This window comes from Hyperolius riggenbachi, chromosome 9 (assembly GCF_040937935.1).
Source record: "Hyperolius riggenbachi isolate aHypRig1 chromosome 9, aHypRig1.pri, whole genome shotgun sequence".
NCBI classification, from domain to species: Eukaryota; Metazoa; Chordata; class Amphibia; order Anura; family Hyperoliidae; genus Hyperolius; species Hyperolius riggenbachi.
The window spans coordinates 178,195,373-178,215,755 of NC_090654.1; the positions used below are offsets into that span (position 1 = coordinate 178,195,373).

At 43.7% G+C, this 20,383-nt stretch overlaps 1 protein-coding gene across 2 annotated transcripts in view; it reads right to left on the minus strand.

Annotated features, from left to right (window-relative positions):
- Positions 1-20,383, minus strand: part of CFAP20DC (CFAP20 domain containing) — a 498,588-nt gene that overhangs the window by 225,699 nt on the left and 252,506 nt on the right. For both annotated transcript variants that reach the window (XM_068253759.1, XM_068253760.1), the window contains one exon: positions 8,088-8,404. In XM_068253759.1, coding sequence (XP_068109860.1) covers positions 8,088-8,404 — 317 coding nt within the window. The remainder of the gene's footprint in view (positions 1-8,087; positions 8,405-20,383) is intronic.

Sequence of the window (20,383 nt, forward strand, 5' to 3'; positions counted from 1 at the left end):
ATTTGCATAGAATTTTGACGTTAATTACATTGTTTTTTGTGTAAACTACCTATATTAGTATTTACTGAAAAACTGACATGGAAAAATTTGCATACAAATGCTTGTAAAAATTGCACAAAAGGTTGCAAAAACAAGTACAAAAACACAAAATCATGCAAGTGGAAAATCCCATACCAAAAACACTAAAATAACGCTCCCTTACTCTCCTGAATCAACAGAGATACTTGCTTATGGTTGTGGCTGAAAGTGATGATAATTCTTCCAGAATATCTGCGTGCACAGGTGAATGATGGCATAAGCCACAGCACCAGTTGCTTACACATCCAGTATTAGACCAGATCCCTCTATTACACCTAGATCTACATTATTCTGAATTCTATAAGTTCAATTATGAACCCTCTTGTGCATATCTCATACTGCTTTATGAGTAATGTGCATGTACCAGCCTTCATAGGTGACATGAATATGATTTAGAGGGGACTCTGCGCAGATGTCATTGATCATAAACATATAAATCATAGAAAGGTTTGTCCAGATATAACAAATGGCTTTGGAATGTTGAGTAACTCTGGGAAATGACGGATGAGGGAAAAGGAATGCTATGTTCCTAATGGCACATCTGCACAGCTCGATCAATGAATGCGCCCTTAGCAATACTCATCTGTGCTAATGTCTATTAGTCAATCTCAGGGAATGCTGAAAGCTGAATGTATAATAACCAATACTAAGAAATATGTGCATAATGCTCTACACTGCACACCAACACTCTCTGCTGCACAAGATCAGCTAATTGCATTGTGAACACTTTCTTAATAGCCCGCTAAACACAAACTACAAACTTGTTTAACAAACATGATTATTGAAAAGGTAGTGCAAATTGAAGTAATGGTGTAAAAATTGCCTAAAGCTTTTTTGTTTATTTATTGTGTTAAAAGTATAGTAGTTTCAGGTTATCACTGTCCAAAGATATGTAGGTAGAAAAAAACAAAGTCTTGTAAAAGTAATACCTTTTAATACCTTTTTACTACTATCACCACTGTCCAAAGAGAAACACCCATCATTCATCACTTCAGGACAGATGATGAAGCCAGCCATGGGTTCAGAATCACTGGTTTATAGCGTGTCTATATGCATTACACGCCATAATTCATTCCAGCTAAGTGAAGCATTTTGTGCTTTTCCATTATATGGAATTGATAAAAAACAACTACATAGAACAGCAGTGAACCTACTAGCCACGGCAGTACAAAGCAGATGCCGGTAATACCGAGACCTCAGACTGATGAAAGCCTTAATCATTAAGACAAACAATACTCCTTGCCATGTTTGACAAAGACACACTGGTGTGTCAAAACTTGTAGTCATTATTACCTGGCACGCAGAGCTTGCTTGCACTCCAGACCCACCACCCACCCTTGTTGATGTCCCCCGCTGGCTGCGGTTGATGCCCAAGGAGTGGAACATTGGGCATGTGAGTCACGCTTGCAGTTTTTGCGATCTTGTACGTGCATTTCTTTTGCAATTTGCAAACTGAATTAAAGGTATTGCACTATAGAAGCACTCTCCTCTATCTCCTTTTTCTGATGCAGACACCTGTCAAATCCCGCCACTAAAGAGAGCTGCTCCTCCTTTCATTATCTGACTCTGGCATTGGAGGGCTGGTTTACTTTGGACAGTATATCCTTTAGTACTGGTTGTAACGCGGAGCACGCATATATTTGTCTGCTGGACATGTTCAAAGAAGTTTATGAAGATATAGGTCTAATCTGCCATGACCTGCAGATAAATAAGCAGCAGAGCAGGCTACTGAGTAGAGCGTATTCACTTTAGAAGTCAGTTGTGACCCAGTGGAGAGATCTCTGGAGGGTCATCTCACAGCTGCCATAGTACATCACCAAAGCAATTTCAGCTGTATTGTGCTGCCAATGGATATGGAGAGAAGCCCTGAGGACTCCCTGGAATACTGAAATTAAGGCACATTCTTTCACAAAAAAGACAATATTAATGCTAACAATCTTTCACAGTAATTTACCGTAAAGCAAACTCACCAGATTTAAAGACACTGAAGCGAAAAAAAAGAAAATGATATAATGAATTGGTTGTGTAGTACGGATAAGTACTAGAAGATTAGTATTCTCATATTTTTATTTTCAGTTATATAGTGTTTTTTATAACATTGCATCATTCTTTAATAGTTGCAGTTTACACAACACTCAGCATTCTAAATGATTTTTTCAGAGCAGTCTTGTGAACTATTGACCTGTCCTCTGGCAGAGAAAAAGAAAATTCTTCACTGACAGCTGAGATAATAAACTTCAGAAGACAGCCCTCTCCATGACTTTGAAAGTCGTAGAGCTTAATGGCTTTTTTGTATAGAGATAACAACTGGAGTTTCTTAAGCTGGGTACACGCTATGAGATTTTCTGGTCGATTTACTGTCAGATCGATTATTTCCAACATTTTCGATTTCATTTTCCTATTAAAGTGCACGGAAATCGATCGGAAAATGCTCGGAAATCAATCGAAAAGCAAATCGGACTTGTTGGAAATAATCGGTCTGACAGTAAATCGACCAGAAAATCTCATGGTGTCCCAGCATTAACTCTTTCTATACTGGAAGCAATTAGACTTATGTCTCTGACCCTAATGTTTTATTTCTTAGCTGTACTACACATACAAATCATTATATCATATTTTTTTCGCTTCAGTGCCTCGTTAAGCTAAAAAAAAAAAATTACTGCCTGGAGCAAGCACTGGGCCCTTATTGTGGCAAGAGCCTGTGTATATATATATATATATATATATATATATATATATATATATATATATATATATATATATATATATATATATATACACAGTACAAGAAGGAAACATGATTCTGCATGGTGCTTGGGACCCTAAAACAGTCTGTAAAAGGATGAATCCTTTATCTCTTACTGCACTGGCAGTCATCTTCTTGGTTTCAGATGAATCTATTAATTCTTTCTCGTGTATCTGATATTTGCTCAGGTAACTTCTCTGCCATGGCAGAACTGCTAATTTGTAAACACATTGGATGTTAACCCCATATCTGCTTCCATGAAAGCAGGAAGTAGACACACTGTAAATTTATTGCTGGATTTGTATCAGCAATGTATCAGCAACTTCCTCCGGCTTGAAGGAGGAAGTGCGGGTTGGCGAGGCTTGAAACGCGTCCAATAGGACGTGTGCAAGCTATTTGGAGCGCAGGGAGGACGCATATTTATGGGTCAATAAGCCCTTATGTCCCTGCCGCACACCTGCAGTAATTAATGCTCAATTAAATCACAAATTTGAGTGCTTAGGCACTCAAATTTACTTGTGAGAGCATCCCTAGCCTCCATTTATCTTTCGTCATAGGTTCCCTTAAAGTAGATGAGGAGGAATAATACATTCTCATAGCTCTTAAACTGGAAAAACCTTTAATCTATCATATTTGTGTATCACTCTTGTTGGCATCAAAAGATCTTTTGTTGACTTAAGACTCAGGGCTGCCCAATAGGTCGATCGCGATCTACCGGTAGATCGCGACCGCCTCCTTGGTAGATCGCGGCCTCCTGGCCGCGTCTCGTTAATGTTTGTTGCGGCCAGCAGCTCGTGTTTAGCTGCTGGCCGCTGGCCAATAAGAATGCATGCAGGCAAGGAGAGAGGGAGGAGAGAGGCGGCGCGTCCGCTGCGTCATGGCTGGGGGCGGCGGCGGGCAGCCTGTGTAATGTGCGTGTGTAACGTGCCCGGTGCCGCCCCCAGCCATGACGTAGCGGCTGCGCCGCCTCTCTCTTCGCCGCCGCTTCTCTCCTACATCCCATTGGCCTGCCAGAGTCTCTCCTCGCCGCCTCTTCTCCTCCGCCTGCAGGTACATATACCTGGCTAACCTACACTGGGGGGCCCTATACCTGGCTAACCTACACTGGGGGGCCCTATACCTGGCTAACCTACACTGGGGGGCCCTATACCTGGCTAACCTACACTGGGGGGCCCTATACCTGGCTAACCTACACTGGGGGGCCCTATACCTGGCTAACCTACACTGGGGGGCCCTATACCTGGCTAACCTACACTGAAGGGACCTATACCTGGCTAACCTACACTGGGGGGCCCTATACCTGGCTAACCTACACTGGGGGGCCCTATACCTGGCTAACCTACACTGGGGGGCCCTATACCTGGCTAACCTACACTGGGGGGCCCTATACCTGGCTAACCTACACTGGGGGGCCCTATACCTGGCTAACCTACACTGGGGGGCCCTATACCTGGCTAACCTACACTGAAGGGACCTATACCTGGCTAACCTACACTGGGGGGCCCTATACCTGGCTAACCTACACTGGGGGGCCCTATACCTGGCTAACCTACACTGGGGGGCCCTATACCTGGCTAACCTACACTGGGGGCCCCTATACCTGGCTAACCTACACTGGGGGCCCCTATACCTGGCTAACCTACACTGAGGGCCCCTATACCTGGCAAACCTACACTGAGGGCCCATATACCTGGCAAACCTACACTGAGGGCCCATATACCTGGCAAACCTACACTGAGGGCCCATATACCTGGCTAACCTACACTGGGGGGCCCTATACCTGGCTAACCTACACTGGGGGGCCCTATACCTGGCTAACCTACACTGAAGGGACCTATACCTGGCTAACCTACACTGGGGGGCCCTATACCTGGCTAACCTACACTGGGGGGCCCTATACCTGGCTAACCTACACTGGGGGGCCCTATACCTGGCTAACCTACACTGGGGGGCCCTATACCTGGCTAACCTACACTGGGGGGCCCTATACCTGGCTAACCTACACTGGGGGGCCCTATACCTGGCTAACCTACACTGAAGGGACCTATACCTGGCTAACCTACACTGGGGGGCCCTATACCTGGCTAACCTACACTGGGGGGCCCTATACCTGGCTAACCTACACTGGGGGGCCCTATACCTGGCTAACCTACACTGGGGGGCCCTATACCTGGCTAACCTACACTGGGGGGCCCTATACCTGGCTAACCTACACTGGGGGGCCCTATACCTGGCTAACCTACACTGAAGGGACCTATACCTGGCTAACCTACACTGGGGGGCCCTATACCTGGCTAACCTACACTGGGGGGCCCTATACCTGGCTAACCTACACTGGGGGGCCCTATACCTGGCTAACCTACACTGGGGGCCCCTATACCTGGCTAACCTACACTGGGGGCCCCTATACCTGGCTAACCTACACTGAGGGCCCCTATACCTGGCAAACCTACACTGAGGGCCCATATACCTGGCAAACCTACACTGAGGGCCCATATACCTGGCAAACCTACACTGAGGGCCCATATACCTGGCTAACCTACACTGAGGGCCCATATACCTGGCTAACCTACACTGAGGGCACGCAACCTATGCTGCAGGCACATATACCTGGCTAACCTACGCGGGGGGGGGGGGGGCGTGCTTAGCATTTGAGACGTTGGTAGATCTCCTGGCCTCGGCAAATTTAAAAGTAGCTCGCGAGCCGAAAAAGTGTGGGCACGTCTTCCCTGGGATAATGTTTGTCTGTATGGGCAATCTGAGCTGAGTAAAGGATTCAAACTTAGATACATTTCAAAGTATTGGTAATCAATTGAAAGACAGAAGCGGAACTGTGTTCAATAGCCTAATTACTGAACTTGGGAAAATGTTTGGTGATGATGAACACCATCCAATAAGAACTATTTTTTAAATTGTTCTTATTGGATATTTTGTAGTAGTAGTAATTAATGATTTTCTACCTGCTCTAGATCCACTTATATTGGCTAAACTATTCTGTTTAGGTGATATAATAGACTCTCTATTATATCACCTAAACAGAATAGTTTAGCAAATATAAGTGGATCTAGAGCAGGTAGAAAATCATTAATTACTACTACTACAAAATATCCAATAAGAACAATTTAAAAAATAGTTCAAGAAAAACATGACAATGATACATTTCTAAATTGCCTTCTAATACGTGTATCTTAGTATACTGTCACCAGACTACTCAACTTGTGTTCCAGTACAAGAAACCTGAAGCAGGAAGCTTCTATGAGCCTGAGGCTTCTTGGATCCTTCAAGTGCAGGATCCTGTTTGAGTGCAGGTTCACTCTCTATCTTCTTGCCACACTCCCAGCCAGGGAGGCTCATGGTGGCTCTGGGCAGAGAAAGAAATGGTGGCCCCTTCACCCGCCAATGTCAAATCTTATGCACGGTAAATGGCTACGTCCGTTGCGGACACTGCATAGCCACCTTGTGCTCATGACACATATGTTTAACTTTTGCTAAAATTTGCCTCCGCCTTCACTTTCTCAGCACGTGGTGTCCTTTCTCCATGCTGCTGGGGGCGAGGTGGACCTCCTGGCGACTAGGCTGCAGATAGTGCCTTTAATAGTGATGCACGCAGGTGCTGGCACAGCACACAGAGGTGGTGTCACTGTGATCTGTTGCGCTGCAGTGATGTAAGCCACTGCACTGGCAGTGACGTGTGCATACATAGTGCCCAGGTTGTCCTTTGGTGAGCACATGTGATGCCCCTCCTGGGAATGGTGGCCCTGTGCACGTGCCCAGATGGTACATGCCTAAGGCCGCTCCTCCCAGCTCTGGATGAGCACATCCAGATTAGCATGTATGACCAACCTCTGTTTGTGCCCAGCCGAATGAAGCCGCCAGAGCATGGTTTTTCTCCTCTGTGCACAAGCACTTTATTCTATTGAGTATAAGCAGACCTTAGTCATGCATGTCCTGTACAGATGTGTTCTCATGACCAAAAGAAACATATTTGACTTGCGTGAGCTAAGCAGCTATAGAGGGACCCTGTACTGGAATGATGAGCTGTGGGAAGACTTGTAATCATCCAGAGCCTTACCACTACTGAGATGAGTGCCTAACTTATTCTTTTCACTTCAGGTGTACTTTAATATAAAAAATGAGGACCGAAGAGTGCTACACTTATAACATCTTTTAATAATTTAACCACGCTAAACACCGTTCATTTATATATGTTTTGTTTATTACTTCAGTTATGATAACACAAATAAGGTTGTTTTGTGCAATCCTAGACTAAGTACAAAGAACTGAAGTTCACCCCACACCCGACCTATTTGAAGTGCAGGGTATGTATTGGAAAAATTACTCCTCCATGTGTATTGATACAGATTTGACTAATCTTTACAGTTATTCACTTTTGGTATGGACTGGCCCTTTCCTCCCTTCATCCCCCTCCCCCTCCCCTCCCACATCATTCCTCCCTCCCATTTTCTTCTATTTCCCCTCCTCCTTCCCTCTCCCCATTCCCTCTCCCCCTCCCTTTCCTTCTTCCTATTCAGTTTACACATTTTCACTACTCCATTGATCATCATCACCTAGAATTTTGACTGAGACCAAGAATTTTGGCTTATTGTTATATGCTTGGCATGTGGAGAATCTGCTCATCTCAGATGATGACTTACTACAAGCACTTTCTATTTATCCACGGTCTCTTTCATAACTCAAATATACCATTTCACTTGTGATATTTAATACTGAAAATAAAATTCAATATAAAACAGTCTACAGTATTTTAGTACTAAACCTAATAAATAAATAGAACAAAATACAAATAAATAATGAATATTGCTGCCATACCCCATTTATATTGAAATAATGCTTAGGTCCACAGTGTCATCAGATGTCACATAGCTCCTGTGAAGAATGAAGGTTTCTGTATTACACAATACTTTTTTTTTTTTACAGACCCTCATTTAGAGACACAGAACAAAACGGCCTTCCTTTTGTATCCAGCACTAGCATCACTTCATTTGGGAATGATACTTGTAGTGAGGGTGGATCTGATCGAAAATAAGCCCTCATTGCCTGTCATCAAGACATCCTGGTATAACTGCGACTGCAAAAATGCAATCGGCGCCTCAGTTCTACTGCAAGGCAGACATTAGTCCAGGGGTGGAGAAGGTGCGATCTTGGCAAGCTTGAGAGCATGCATCTACTTCCAATAACAACCGGAGGGGACAATCATTCCTGCAATACTACACCATGTTTTATCAGTAATTAATAACATTACCTCAATGCTGCTGTCACTTCCATAAAAATCATCTTCCATTTGTGCCCCTCGACCAGCATCATGTTCCAAGAGAGATAGAGAAATGACGTGTTTGGAAACCTTAAGACCCCGAAGTTTCTCCTGGGAGGCTGAATGAGTTATTGAGGAAGAAGGGGAAGTTTCATTAAGGTCCTCGAGAGGCCTATCTTCAGGATCGCTGGACTCCGTTTGGCTTCTGCCTGCCAGTTGTTGACAGTTGTGACTGAAGTCTGTTTGATGCTGAGCATCAGACAGTTTAGATTCCTCGTCTTGGGAAGTGTCAGGGAACATCCACTCATCTGGAAGATAAAACACATGAAAGGTGAGAATGTGTCAAGGAAAATTCTACTGACAATTAAGCATAATTAGTACATTTTTTGTTTCAATTTAAAACTAAAGTGCAATACACAAAAGAGCTACAATCTATTACGCATGACATGCATGTAAATGAATTAGTTAGCAGTGAAGTAACTGCAGACGTATGGATCCAGGCTGTCACCTTAACCCCCCTCATAAGCCAATTAAAACAGGCATTTTTAAGAGATATTACTGCATTAAAATACATATTTTGGTTGTTAAAAATTATTTATCTGACCAAAGCTATGTGCACTGGGATAACTTTAAAGCAAAAATGATCGTATAAAACACTGCAACTCCAAGTGAGGCCCTGGCCAAGAATTATACTTCATGATAAACGTTCCCTCACAACTCACTTTTTCTGTTAAGCATACGCTCTACCTTAAGCCAGTTCCCCTTTAACCTCTGGCCAAGTTGTACTCCTACTACATTACCTCAAACACACTGCCGCAAGTATGAATATTGTATACTATCCCACCTCTTGCCCCTCCCCCCCATATTCCTCTTGATTCTAGGTTTGCAAGGGCAGGACTCTTTGATCCTTTTGTGTCCTGGAATCCATTACACATTTATTCATATTAATGTTGTCACTGTAATTACCAATTCCGTATGTTATACCAATTTTGTATTTTGTATATTGGTGTATACCATCGTCTTTATTATTTTGCACTCCATGTTTATTCTTCTATTTCAAACAGTTTTATTGACGTTTTCAACAAAAAATTATACAGCATACAATGCAGGACAAAGTTCTCATTGGGACAGAACATCATGACTAACAGTTAGTTAGCAATTGTACATGCAAGACAAATCCGCAATGAAGTCGTGATGGAGTATCCTATAAAGAGGGACTATGTAGCCCCCATTTCAGCGTAGATGTGGGAATCCAGTGTTCCAGAGTGAACACCGATCCTCAATCTGAGGACTTTGCCCGAGGAGCCTCAGGCCCCACCCACCCCATGTTTATTTTTTACTTTGTACAGCGCCACAAAATATGTTGGCACTTTAATGATAATAATGATAAAAAACAATTCTGTAATTAGCTATCACAAGAGAATCACATGCAGATGTTATGCAAATCATATGACCCTGGAACTGGGCCAATCCAAATCAGCAAGAAGTGCATCTGATTGTCCAAACACTATGCTGCATAAAGTTTGCATCAAAAGGAACCTAAGGCGATGCTTCCATATGTATTTCCTTTTAAAGAGAAACTGAATCGAAAAAAAAAATATGATATAATGAATTGGTTGTGTACTATGAATAATTACTAGAAGTTTAGCAGCAAAGCAAATATTCTCATATTTTTATTTTCAGGTATATAGTGTTTTTTCTAACATTGCAACATTCTATAATATGTGCAGATTACACAACACTCAGCATTCAAAATGATTCTTTCAGAGCAGTCTGTGAACTAATGACCTCTCCTCTGGCAGAGGAAAAGTAAATAGTTCAATAACACTTGAGATAATAAAAGTCAGATAACAGCCCTCTCCACGACTTTGAAAGTCGTAGAGATTAATGGCTTTTTTGCATAGAGATAACAACTGGAGTTTCTTAACTCTTCCTGTACTGGAAACAATTAGACTGATATATGTGATCTTAATGTTTTATTTCTTAGCTGTACTACACATACAAATCATAATATCATAATTTTTTTTTCGCTTCAGTGTCTCTTTAAGCAATACCAGTTGCCTAGTAGTCCTGTTGATCTTCTGGCAGTGTCTTAGTCACAACCCTGAAACAAGCATGTGGCTGAACCAGTCAGACTTCAGACAGAGCACCTGATCTACATGCTTGTTCAGGGTCTATGGCTAAAAGTATTAAAGGCAGAGGATCAACAAAAGACAATACATAAATTGTTATATTAGGGATTTGGCTATTAAAATATGTATGCCATTAGGGTGTATTACTGTTATTTTTGCAAATAAGGGCTTATGTTATTGTTAAAGGGACACTTAAGTAAAAAAAAATGAGTTTTACTCACCTGGGGCTTCCAATAGCCCCCTGCAGCTGTCCGGTGCCCTCGCCGTCTCCCTCCGATCCTCCTGGGCCCGCCGGCAGCCACTTCCTGTTTCAGTGACAGGAGCTTACAGGCTGGGGACGCGAGTGATTCTTCGCGTTCCTGGCCACAATAGCACCATCTATGCTGCTATAGCATATATCATATACCATATAGCAGCATAGAGGGTGCTAATGTGTGTGGGAACGCGAAAAATCACTCGCGTCCCCAGCCTGTCAGCTCCTGTCACCAAAACAGGAAGTGGCTGCCGGCAGGGCCAGGAGGATCGGAGGGAGATGGCGAGGGCACCGGACAGCTGCAGGGGGCTATTGGATGCCCTAGGTGAGTAAAACTCATTTTTTTTGTTTGACTTAAGTGTCCCTTTAAAGTACCCAAAATCACATAATGGGGAAAATACACCCTTATTTCCAAATGGAAGGTTGTCGCAATACATTGTACTAGGGACATAATTTAACAGTGTAATAACCGGGACAAATGGGCAAATAAAATGTGTGGGTTTTGATTATAGTAGCATGTTTTATTTGAAAACGATATTAGCTGAAAACTGAGAAACAATAATTTTTTTTCTTCTTTTTCACTTTAAAATGCATATAAAATAAAATAATTCTTAGCAAAAAGTACCACCCAAGGAAAGCCTAATGTATGGCAAAAAACACTGTATAAATCATTTCAGTGTGATAAGTAGTGATAAAGTTATTGTAATGAATTGACACAGTGCTGGTATGTGAAAATTGCTCTGGAAAAACCCTTAAAGGTGAAGTGGTTTAAAATAAATATGTCAGCTTCTACATCCCTCTTGCTTTATGTTCCCTTTAAAGTACCTCTAACGTGAGAGGGAATGTGAATTAAGCCCATGGGGGCTAGATTAGATTACCTTCTGCTGACCATCCTCCAGCTGCTTGTTGTCTATGGCATCCCTCCTGGTCCTGTTTTAAGTCCCTTCAATGTTTGACTGGCTCTTCCAGCTGAAGAGTCTGGAGAAAGTGCACAAGCAATTCTGAACTGCATATGCGCAAGTTGCAAACCGCATGTGCCCAGCAAAAGGAAGAGCTTGTGTGCGAAACAAAGAAGTAATACAGAGGTCTTTATTTCACTGGCCATGTGGGGTTCAGAACTCGCATAGCATATGCACAGTTCAAAATTGTGGTCTTGAAACAGGGATGGGGAGGGAGGGGGGTGTCTCGCACAAACAGCGAGCAATTGAAGGATGGCAGTACTTGCACCCTATTACTCTTTCTTAAAACGTTCTGCTCATTTTAGGAGTACTCAAATTTTGCATGCAACTTGGGTAAATAATATCTCATTGACCATCTCCTCTTCTCCTCCAGATCTGCATGATTTATTCTCGCCATTATGCTGACCATATGTGTCTGCCCTCCCTGTCTGTCCTGTCACCGCAATGGCACTGTGAGTCAGAGACAAGACTCAGGTGGCGGGGGCGGCACAGGGACGGGAGACAGATAGCAGTGGCATGGTGGCACAGGGGCAGACATGGCACCCATGGTATGGTGGCATCCGTGGCCACCATACCCCAATAGGGGAGAATGTTTGGCAGCACCTCCCAGAAGCAAAATAAAATGCTATGATGATGCAGTATTTGACTTCAGTGGGATAGGAGAACAGCAGGAGATCAAAGTCTAGGACATGTGACCATGCAGTTGATTGAAATTACTCAGGAAGTCACCAATCTCCTCATTATACTACATTAAGTGGACCTAAACTACACACCTAAAAAAAGAACCAGGATGACATTTATTCTGACTGCCCCCTTCCCTCATTTTTACCCATTCCAGCAAATGTGATTCCAAGCATCAGAAAAGCATCTCTGGAAGGCCTCATACTATGTCTGGCACGCCACTCTATCTCTATTCACTTCTCTCTTTGATAGTCTGGCTCACTGGCACAAGCATAACCACAGTACTTCTCAGGCCACACCTACTGGGCTGCCCTAAGGTCTCTGGCTCACTAGCAGGCAATAGGAAAAGCGATTTAACAGTGGAACCCTATGGGTGTGCTTCTACAGCAGCACTGCAATCACAAGGCAGTTAGGGGCAAATCCCTCTGGTAATCAGACTAAAAAAAAGCAAGTAATTTCTGAATAACAACCGCAGCCGCTAATGGGCCCTAGGCCTGAGAGACACCTCTTAGCCACATATATGATTACTTTGCAGCCTTTGCAAGAGCTAAAAACTGATATGCCCATTTTGTAGGCAGGGGTGTGGCTAACCCCAAAAAATCAGTATTTAGAGACACGGGGACATTTATCAAGAGTGTCTGAGACAAAATATTAGTAGGTTTTTAGAAATCCGTGCAGAACTGTCTCAGAAAGCCTAAGAAATCATTAGATAGTGCAGATTCGTTCTAAAACTGTTGTAAACTAGGAGGAGCTAGGAAGGTCTCTCAGACAGTGCAGTGTGTGAGGGGAATTGCTGTTGCTGAGGTAACCAACACACCTGCTGTATTGATAGCAGCAGGCTCTGAGGAGGAATTCAGCAGGGGGGAAAAACACCACACAAATTATGTCTAACCTGCACTCTGCAATCATGTCTAGTCTGCAATTCTACATCTGTAGAACTGCTATCAAGCACTTCTTAATCTGCGCGTTTAGGGATGGATTTGCACTGTTCTTAACTTTAGTGCAGTTCTAGAAGTTCATGCTAAATTGCCACTATTACCTAGGATTTAAGAAGGTTCTTATTATCATGCAGAACTGTACTCCCTGCTGGTTAGAACAGATTAAGAAGGAGGAACTGTCGGTAATGCTTTGATACATCTGGCCCACAGAATCTTAGTTTTTAAATGTTTACGCTACTCTATTATGACTTCTGCTCCCTGTGCTGACAATGTGGATTTTATCTTTACACTTCAGGTACGCTAGCACCACAGGGAAGGGGGTGAAAGAAGTTCCTAAAGGGTGGCTACTTGATAGGATTCCCATAACAAGTACCAGAATGAATTCGTCTTTTACATTTCTTGCATTCGAGGCCATTTGAAAGCGGAAGAGGAAATTAAATATTGTCCAGTTAAGATTCTTACGCAAACTTGCAATTTTTTTTCTAATAATTGATGGAAAATAGTGGTCATAGCCGCTGGCAATTCATTTACATTTCATTGTCAGTTTGGGTTATAATAATGTGTGAGAAATTCACAAGTCTGAAATTATAATTAACACCTGCCTCGCAGTCAGTCCTTTAAGGCTTTCTCCCTTTGATGTGATTCAAGTTGAACATGCTTCATTTATTGTAATCGTTCAGCGATACTTCTTGCGGACGGCGGCTGAGGAATGGTAATGAATTTACTGGAGGCTCATGTGAACGGTCCGTGTGATTCCAGATTCCGTTAAAAACTTAAGTAACTATTCCCAGATTCCCAAGAGGCCCATTAGCTCCAGTTTTAATTTGACTTTCAAATTTCAGCCCCTTGTGAAGAACGGTCCGCAAGTAAAAAATGCATGAAGATGACTATTTTATGGAGTTTTTCTGACCATGCTTTAACCTAATGTGCTTAACAAACCTAGAAAGTATCTATGTGAGCATGTTAACCAGATGGCTGCTAGTGGAAAGTTTAAAGCCTAGTTTAAGATGCAAACGTACTGCTACTCCTGTGTAGGTTGTCAGACAGAGGTTGTTTTATGTGAGTACCTGAAACCAGATAAATCCCATTAAAGTACTTGGTCAGGAAGCCCTTCACCAGCCTTTCCTGCAACATCGACTTCAGCTGTAGTATTCTCAGACAAGTTTGAGTCATAAAGCCAGGAAGGTACCAGGGGTGAACCCAAACAAAAGTGGTTAATCAAGTTTAGGGTTGGGGGAATAGGTCATCTCCAGCGTACCTATAGTTTGGCCACCCGGCAAGCTGGGTGCAGGGCAAGCCAAATGGTGGCTCACCCTGCTTCCGATGAAATATCGGGTGGCATTTATTACTATTCCCACTCTGAATCGTAGCAACTCAGAGAGAGAAGTAATTTGGGGTTTGGAAATCGCTGGTTCCCTTAACCAGCCTGGCGGTATGGACAAGCTCAGCCCGTCCATTACCGTCGGAGGCTGCCGCTCAGGCCCAGCTGGGCCGATTTTCATGAAATAAAAAGGTGCACACGCAGCCGGCACTTTGCCAGCCGCGTGTGCTACCTGATCGCCGCCGCAGCGCGGCGATGCGCCGCGTGCAGTGGCAAAAGAGGTTCCCCCAGCCGCCCGAGCCCAGCGCAGCCGGACCAAACAGTTCCGGCCAGCGCTAAGGGTTGGATCGGAGGCGGCTGACGTCCATGACGTCACTCCGTTCGTCGCCATGCCGACGAGGAAAGCAAAACAAGAAGGGCCGCTCGTCGCGGCCTTTCTTGTTACTTCTGATCGCCGAAGGCGATCAGAAGTACGCATCAGGAGCGCCCTCTAGTGGGCTTTCATGCAGCCAACTTTCAGTTGGCTGCATGCAATCGTTTTTTTTTAATTAAAAAAAAAAACGTCCGGTCGCCAGCCTGGCGATCTTAATAGAACGCCAGGCTGGTTAATTAACCGTGTGTGGCACACGGACTACAGCATTACTGCTATAGCCATGTCGTCATTAATAGAGTATACGTTTGTTATCCCTACATCCTATAAAAATTAAAATTGTTGTAATTGGAGAGGCACTTAGGATTTTTTATGGGGCTCATGTACATTTATAGGAACAAGGTAGGTATGAGTCAGGTCATTTTGTTATTATTAAAAATATATAAAGTCTACTCACAAAGACAATACACAAACATTATAAACTTTGCCATCAACAATAGTTGTTTTTCCATAAACAGCATACATCTATTATTATAGTATTTGCCGCCGTATAAGACTCTTTGGAATATAAGAAGCACCTAGGTTTAGAGGACAAAACCAGGAAACCAGGCGCCACTAAACCTGGTGCGTCCAAGTTCCAGGAGCGTCTTGTACTTGTTCTCCCCCATATGGTGTCCTCCTGTGTCCCCTATGTGTTCTCCTGTGTCCTCATGTGCCCCCTTCTGTCCCCAATGTGTCCCTTTCTTTCTGCCATGTGTCCCATTCTGTCCCTCATGTGTCCCCTTCTGTCCTAGCTTATGTCCCCAGTGTATGTGCCCCCTTCTGTCCCAGCCTTTGTCCCCAGCGTGCATGACCCCTCACATTTCTCCTGCTCCTCCGTGTACGTGTATGTGGTACATGAACAAGCTGTTGCCAAACTTTGTTTGGGACCCATTTATGTGCATTAGGAATAGTGCAATGCAGCTAAAGCTATGAAGTTTGTTGGGTTGTATAAAGTGATGCAGCCACGTTGAAAATAAACCACACATTTTGGAATTTTTTAAGTCTCATTTGACACAAAAAAAGAGACACCACTTGGGTAAGGGCGTAGCTGCAGAGTCATGGGCCCCAGTGCAAATTTTACATTATCACCACTTCCCTAAGCACTGAAGAAGAATACAATTATACAGACCACCAAACCTGGCTTGCCAAGGACAGCCACTGTGGTAGAGAGGTGTAAGCAGGGGAAACAAAACGGTTTTTAATGTTTACCACCATTTAAAGCACATATAGAAGATCATTACCAATACAATACCAATAAAGACCTAATGCAATGACTGGAGGAAGGCCCTTTTTGTCCAGGGACCATGAAGCTGTTGCAGCCTCTGCACACCCTAATGTTACACCTCTGTATTTGGGATCTCTGTTTTTCTAAGCTATAAGTGAGTAGATTTTGAACTGTGCTGAACTAAGACTTGACTCAAACTTTACACGTGTGAATCTGAAATTAAAGGGGAACTGAAGAGAGAGGTATATGGAGGCTGTCATGTTTATTTCCTTTTAGACAATACCAGTTGCCTGGCAGCCCTGCTGATCCTCTGCCTCTAATACTATTAGCCAAAGCCCCTGAACAAGCATGCAGCAGATCAGGTGTTTCAGTGGTTCAGACTTATAAGTCTGATCTGACAAGACTAGCTGCATGCTTGTTTCTGGTTTTATTCAGATACTACTGCAGAGAAATAGACCAGCAGGGCTGCCAGGCAACTGGTATTGATTAAAAGGAAATAAACATGACAGCCTCCATATACCTCTCTCTTCAGTTCCCCTTTAAACATTTAACATGATAAACAAAATACATAACTAGTAATTGCATGAAGTAAAAAAAAACTGCATGTACAAATAATTACCAACTTCATGGTTTATTTATTACAGGGAAGGTAGAATTAGACATTTCATTTGCTGTTCTGTAAAGAGGATTTACAATGTAATGATTCCACCACATTTTATTGTCAAGTCCTTTAGATTATTTTGTTAAGTGGTTGGAGATAACCAGAACACTTGGCCAGATCACAATAGGGACACCGGGCTCAGGAGAGCTCTTTTACTGACTGTTAACAAGCCAACCCCGCCATTGCCACATAACACAAATCCTTTGCTCACTACACTGGCTACCCATAAAATGCAGAATCCTTTTTCAAAATTGGCATGCTAACATTCAAATCCCCACACAATTCAGGCCCTGGCTACCTGAAGAATTTGTTGCAACTGGGTCACTCCATCCACAACCTCAGATCAAATGATCCAATAACATGGCCACCCCCCCAAATCCAACTAAAAACCTTTGGTGCCAGAGCTTTCTGTCATGCTGCGCCTGCCCTGTGGAATGCCGTGCCAAACTTAATCAAGACAGCTCCAACCCTGGACACGTTTAAATCAAAACTGAAAAGCCACCTGTTTAGTCCAGCATTTATGATCACGTGATTAAAACATGAAGGCCATGTTTAATATACAGTAACAAAATGGTTTGTGTAGCAATAAAATATTTAATATATATTTTTCCTTCATCTTTAAGGCTTGCAGTACCAAGTCGATGTGTATGCTCTGTAAAGCAGATGCAGCAGAATGCAGGACGGCACGCAAAGAAGTTAGGTAAGGTTATACTAAACTTCACTACCAGGAAGGCATGCGACAGTGGTACTATAAGGGTTATCATTAAGGTGGTTACTATAAGAGAGGTAAGAACTATAAGGGTGGTGTTATATTGAGGGAGGAGGGTTATAACATGAGGACACACTAACGAGAGGAGGTAGCAAGGTCCATATTACAGTTTGGATATTATAACAGGGGCAAAATGATGAAGGGGCATTATGACAAATGGAGGCCAATAAAAAAGGCATTAACAAAGAAGCCACTTTAATAGATGCATTTTAATACAGGGAGCTCAATAATAGTGGGATTCTAACAGAGAATAGACTATAATAAGGGGAGTATAACTGAATAACAGAAGGGGATCATGAAATCAGAGCCCCATTAAAGGAATACTGTAGGGGGTCGGGGGAAAATGAGTTGAACTTACCCAGGGCTTCTAATTGGTCCCCCGCAGACATCCTGCGCCCGCGCAGCAACTCACCGATGCTCCAGCCCCGCCTCCGGTTCACTTCTGGAATGTCAGACTTTAAAGTCTGAAACCCACTGCGCCTGCGTTGCTGTGTCCTCGCTCCCGCTGATGTCACCAGGAGCATACTGCGCAGACACAGACCATACTGGTCTGTGCCTGCGCAGTTCAACTCATTTTCCTCCGACCCATCTACAGTATTCCTTTAAGGGGGGGGGGGTATAAAAAAAGTGGGACTATAAACAGGCACAAATATAGAGGAACTATCGCAGAGGGGCACTTTATAAGGGAAAGTAGTGGGGGGCATATCACAGGTTGTGGGAGAATGTATAGGCAAAAAGAGGGGCATTATATCAGGGTAACTATAAGGGAGTGTGCATTATAATGAGCAATATAACAGAGGGTATACAAGAACTACAACAGGGGCATTATAACATAATGGGCACTATAACAGGTTTGTTGTATCAGAGTAGACACTATAACAGGTGCAATGTACCAGAGAGGGGCAGTATAGAAAAAAAGAACTGTATTAGGGGCAGTGGGCACTATAACAGGTAAGGTACTGTAAATGAGGGGAATTATAGGCACACCATGATAGCATCACATCAGCACTATAACAGCAAGAGGATGGTTACATTACTATATGAAGTATACTATTACAGAGGACTCAAATAGGCTCTATAGCACAGGCCCTATAACAGAATATTACATTATTATGGAGGCACAAGAGCTGCACATATTATATGCATTATTTTTGTTATTTAAGATGGTACTGGGGGCAAAGAGCAAACTTTTTAATAGAGTATATCAATTTTATTACACTATTTTTGCTTGGCAAGGTAATATGTATTTTGGGTGATAGATAAAGTCACCTGCTGTGTGAGAATCCGCTCAGCTGCCTGCGCAGGCAGGCAGCCTTTTGACCATTGTTTAGGTTTGCATGCTGCAGGACTCTGGGACAGAGACCTGTCTTTCCATTGCAAGTGCTGGTCTGTTCTCTTGCTGGGGAATTTGCATACATTCGTTATGCAAATCCCCTACCTGCCTTCTTTGATGACTGGCACTATAAGAGCTTTATGTTTCCCAGAAGGCTTTGCTGGTCATTTCCTTTCCATGGTCTGTTCCTGATGGACACTGCTGGAGTGTCAGCCATTGCTATCTAGTATAGTTAATTCCTGGGGGTTGCTTTAGGCTCCCCTTCTAGCCCAGTCAGGTTGTATTATCTGTATTGCCTGTTCTGTCTTGTCTTGCCTGTTGCCATTGTCCTGCCCCAAAGGTGGTCGACAGGAAATGGTTCTGATCTCTGTTCTTGGAGTATAGCTGGTGCAGCGGTTGCTACCAGCTATCTCTTCTGTTCTGTCTCCTGGGATCGCGCTAGCCACTTTTCGCTAGCGCTGGGGATCCTTCTGTTCTGTCTCCTGGGATCGCGCTAGCTACTTTTCGCTAGCGCTGGGGATCCTTCTGTTCTGTCTTCTGGGATCGCGCTAGCCACTTTTCGCTAGCGCTGGGGATCCTTCTGTTCTGCTACTCTGTACTTGGATCGCGCTAGCCACTTTTCGCTAGTGCTGTGGATCCTATCTCTCGCTTGTCCCTGTTTTCGTGTGTCTGTCTTGTCTGCTACGCTTGCTGGAGGCTCGGTGACCGTTAAGCAAGCGTACGCGTCCTCTGTTTCATGTTTGTCTGTCAATGGTTAGTTAGGCGTGCTTGTCTCTATTGTGCTTATCACGTGGAGACCGCACATAACCGCGTGCACTGTTGCGAATGAGTGCGGTGTCCGCGGTTAGCTAGCGTTTGTTATTTTCCTTGTTATTCTCATTGTATTATTTGCTGTGCCTTTGCTAACCTCGTATTCTGTTCTGATCTGCCTTGTGTCACGTCTGGCGATCGCATCTCTCGCGATCGCGTTCCTATTTCATATCTGCTGTTGTGTGTGCGCGGTCGCGGGGTGGCGACTAGATTGGCGCACACACATACAACCTGTCCCTTTGCTCGTTCTCATTCGCAATCGCCTCTCTTGCGATTGCGTTCTGCGCTTCGTACAATTCCTGTCTGGCACTTGTGGAGGTACAGAGGATTGGTTCCTCTGCACTCCCCAGCGCCATCTGCCGACAGGAATTTCCCTCTACAGGTGCGTAGCACCTTTTGCTGGGTGCCTGCAAATATACGCTTGTGGTGGATTTCCGCCGAGTCAGCGCACACGTTGTGCGCTGATCACGGAGAAAGTTCCACAATCGTTACAGAATGACCAGCCAAACCCAAAACCCCAGTGTAGATGGAATTTCTGATTTGTACGATTTTGTCGAGTTTGGGTCCTGTGTCTTTAAGAGCTTTAAAAGGCTAAATTCAGAGACCAAGGCGGAATTTCTTTCTGAATGTGTGAGGTTTTGTCTGAATCCCACCTTTCAGATTTCTGATCCGTCCACGTCGGCTCTTCTTTTTGCCTATGTGCTCTTAAAAGACGATTTGATCACCTGGGCATATGATTTGTTAAAAATCAATTCCTGGAATGGTAATCTGTATCAGTTTCTTGCAGAGATAT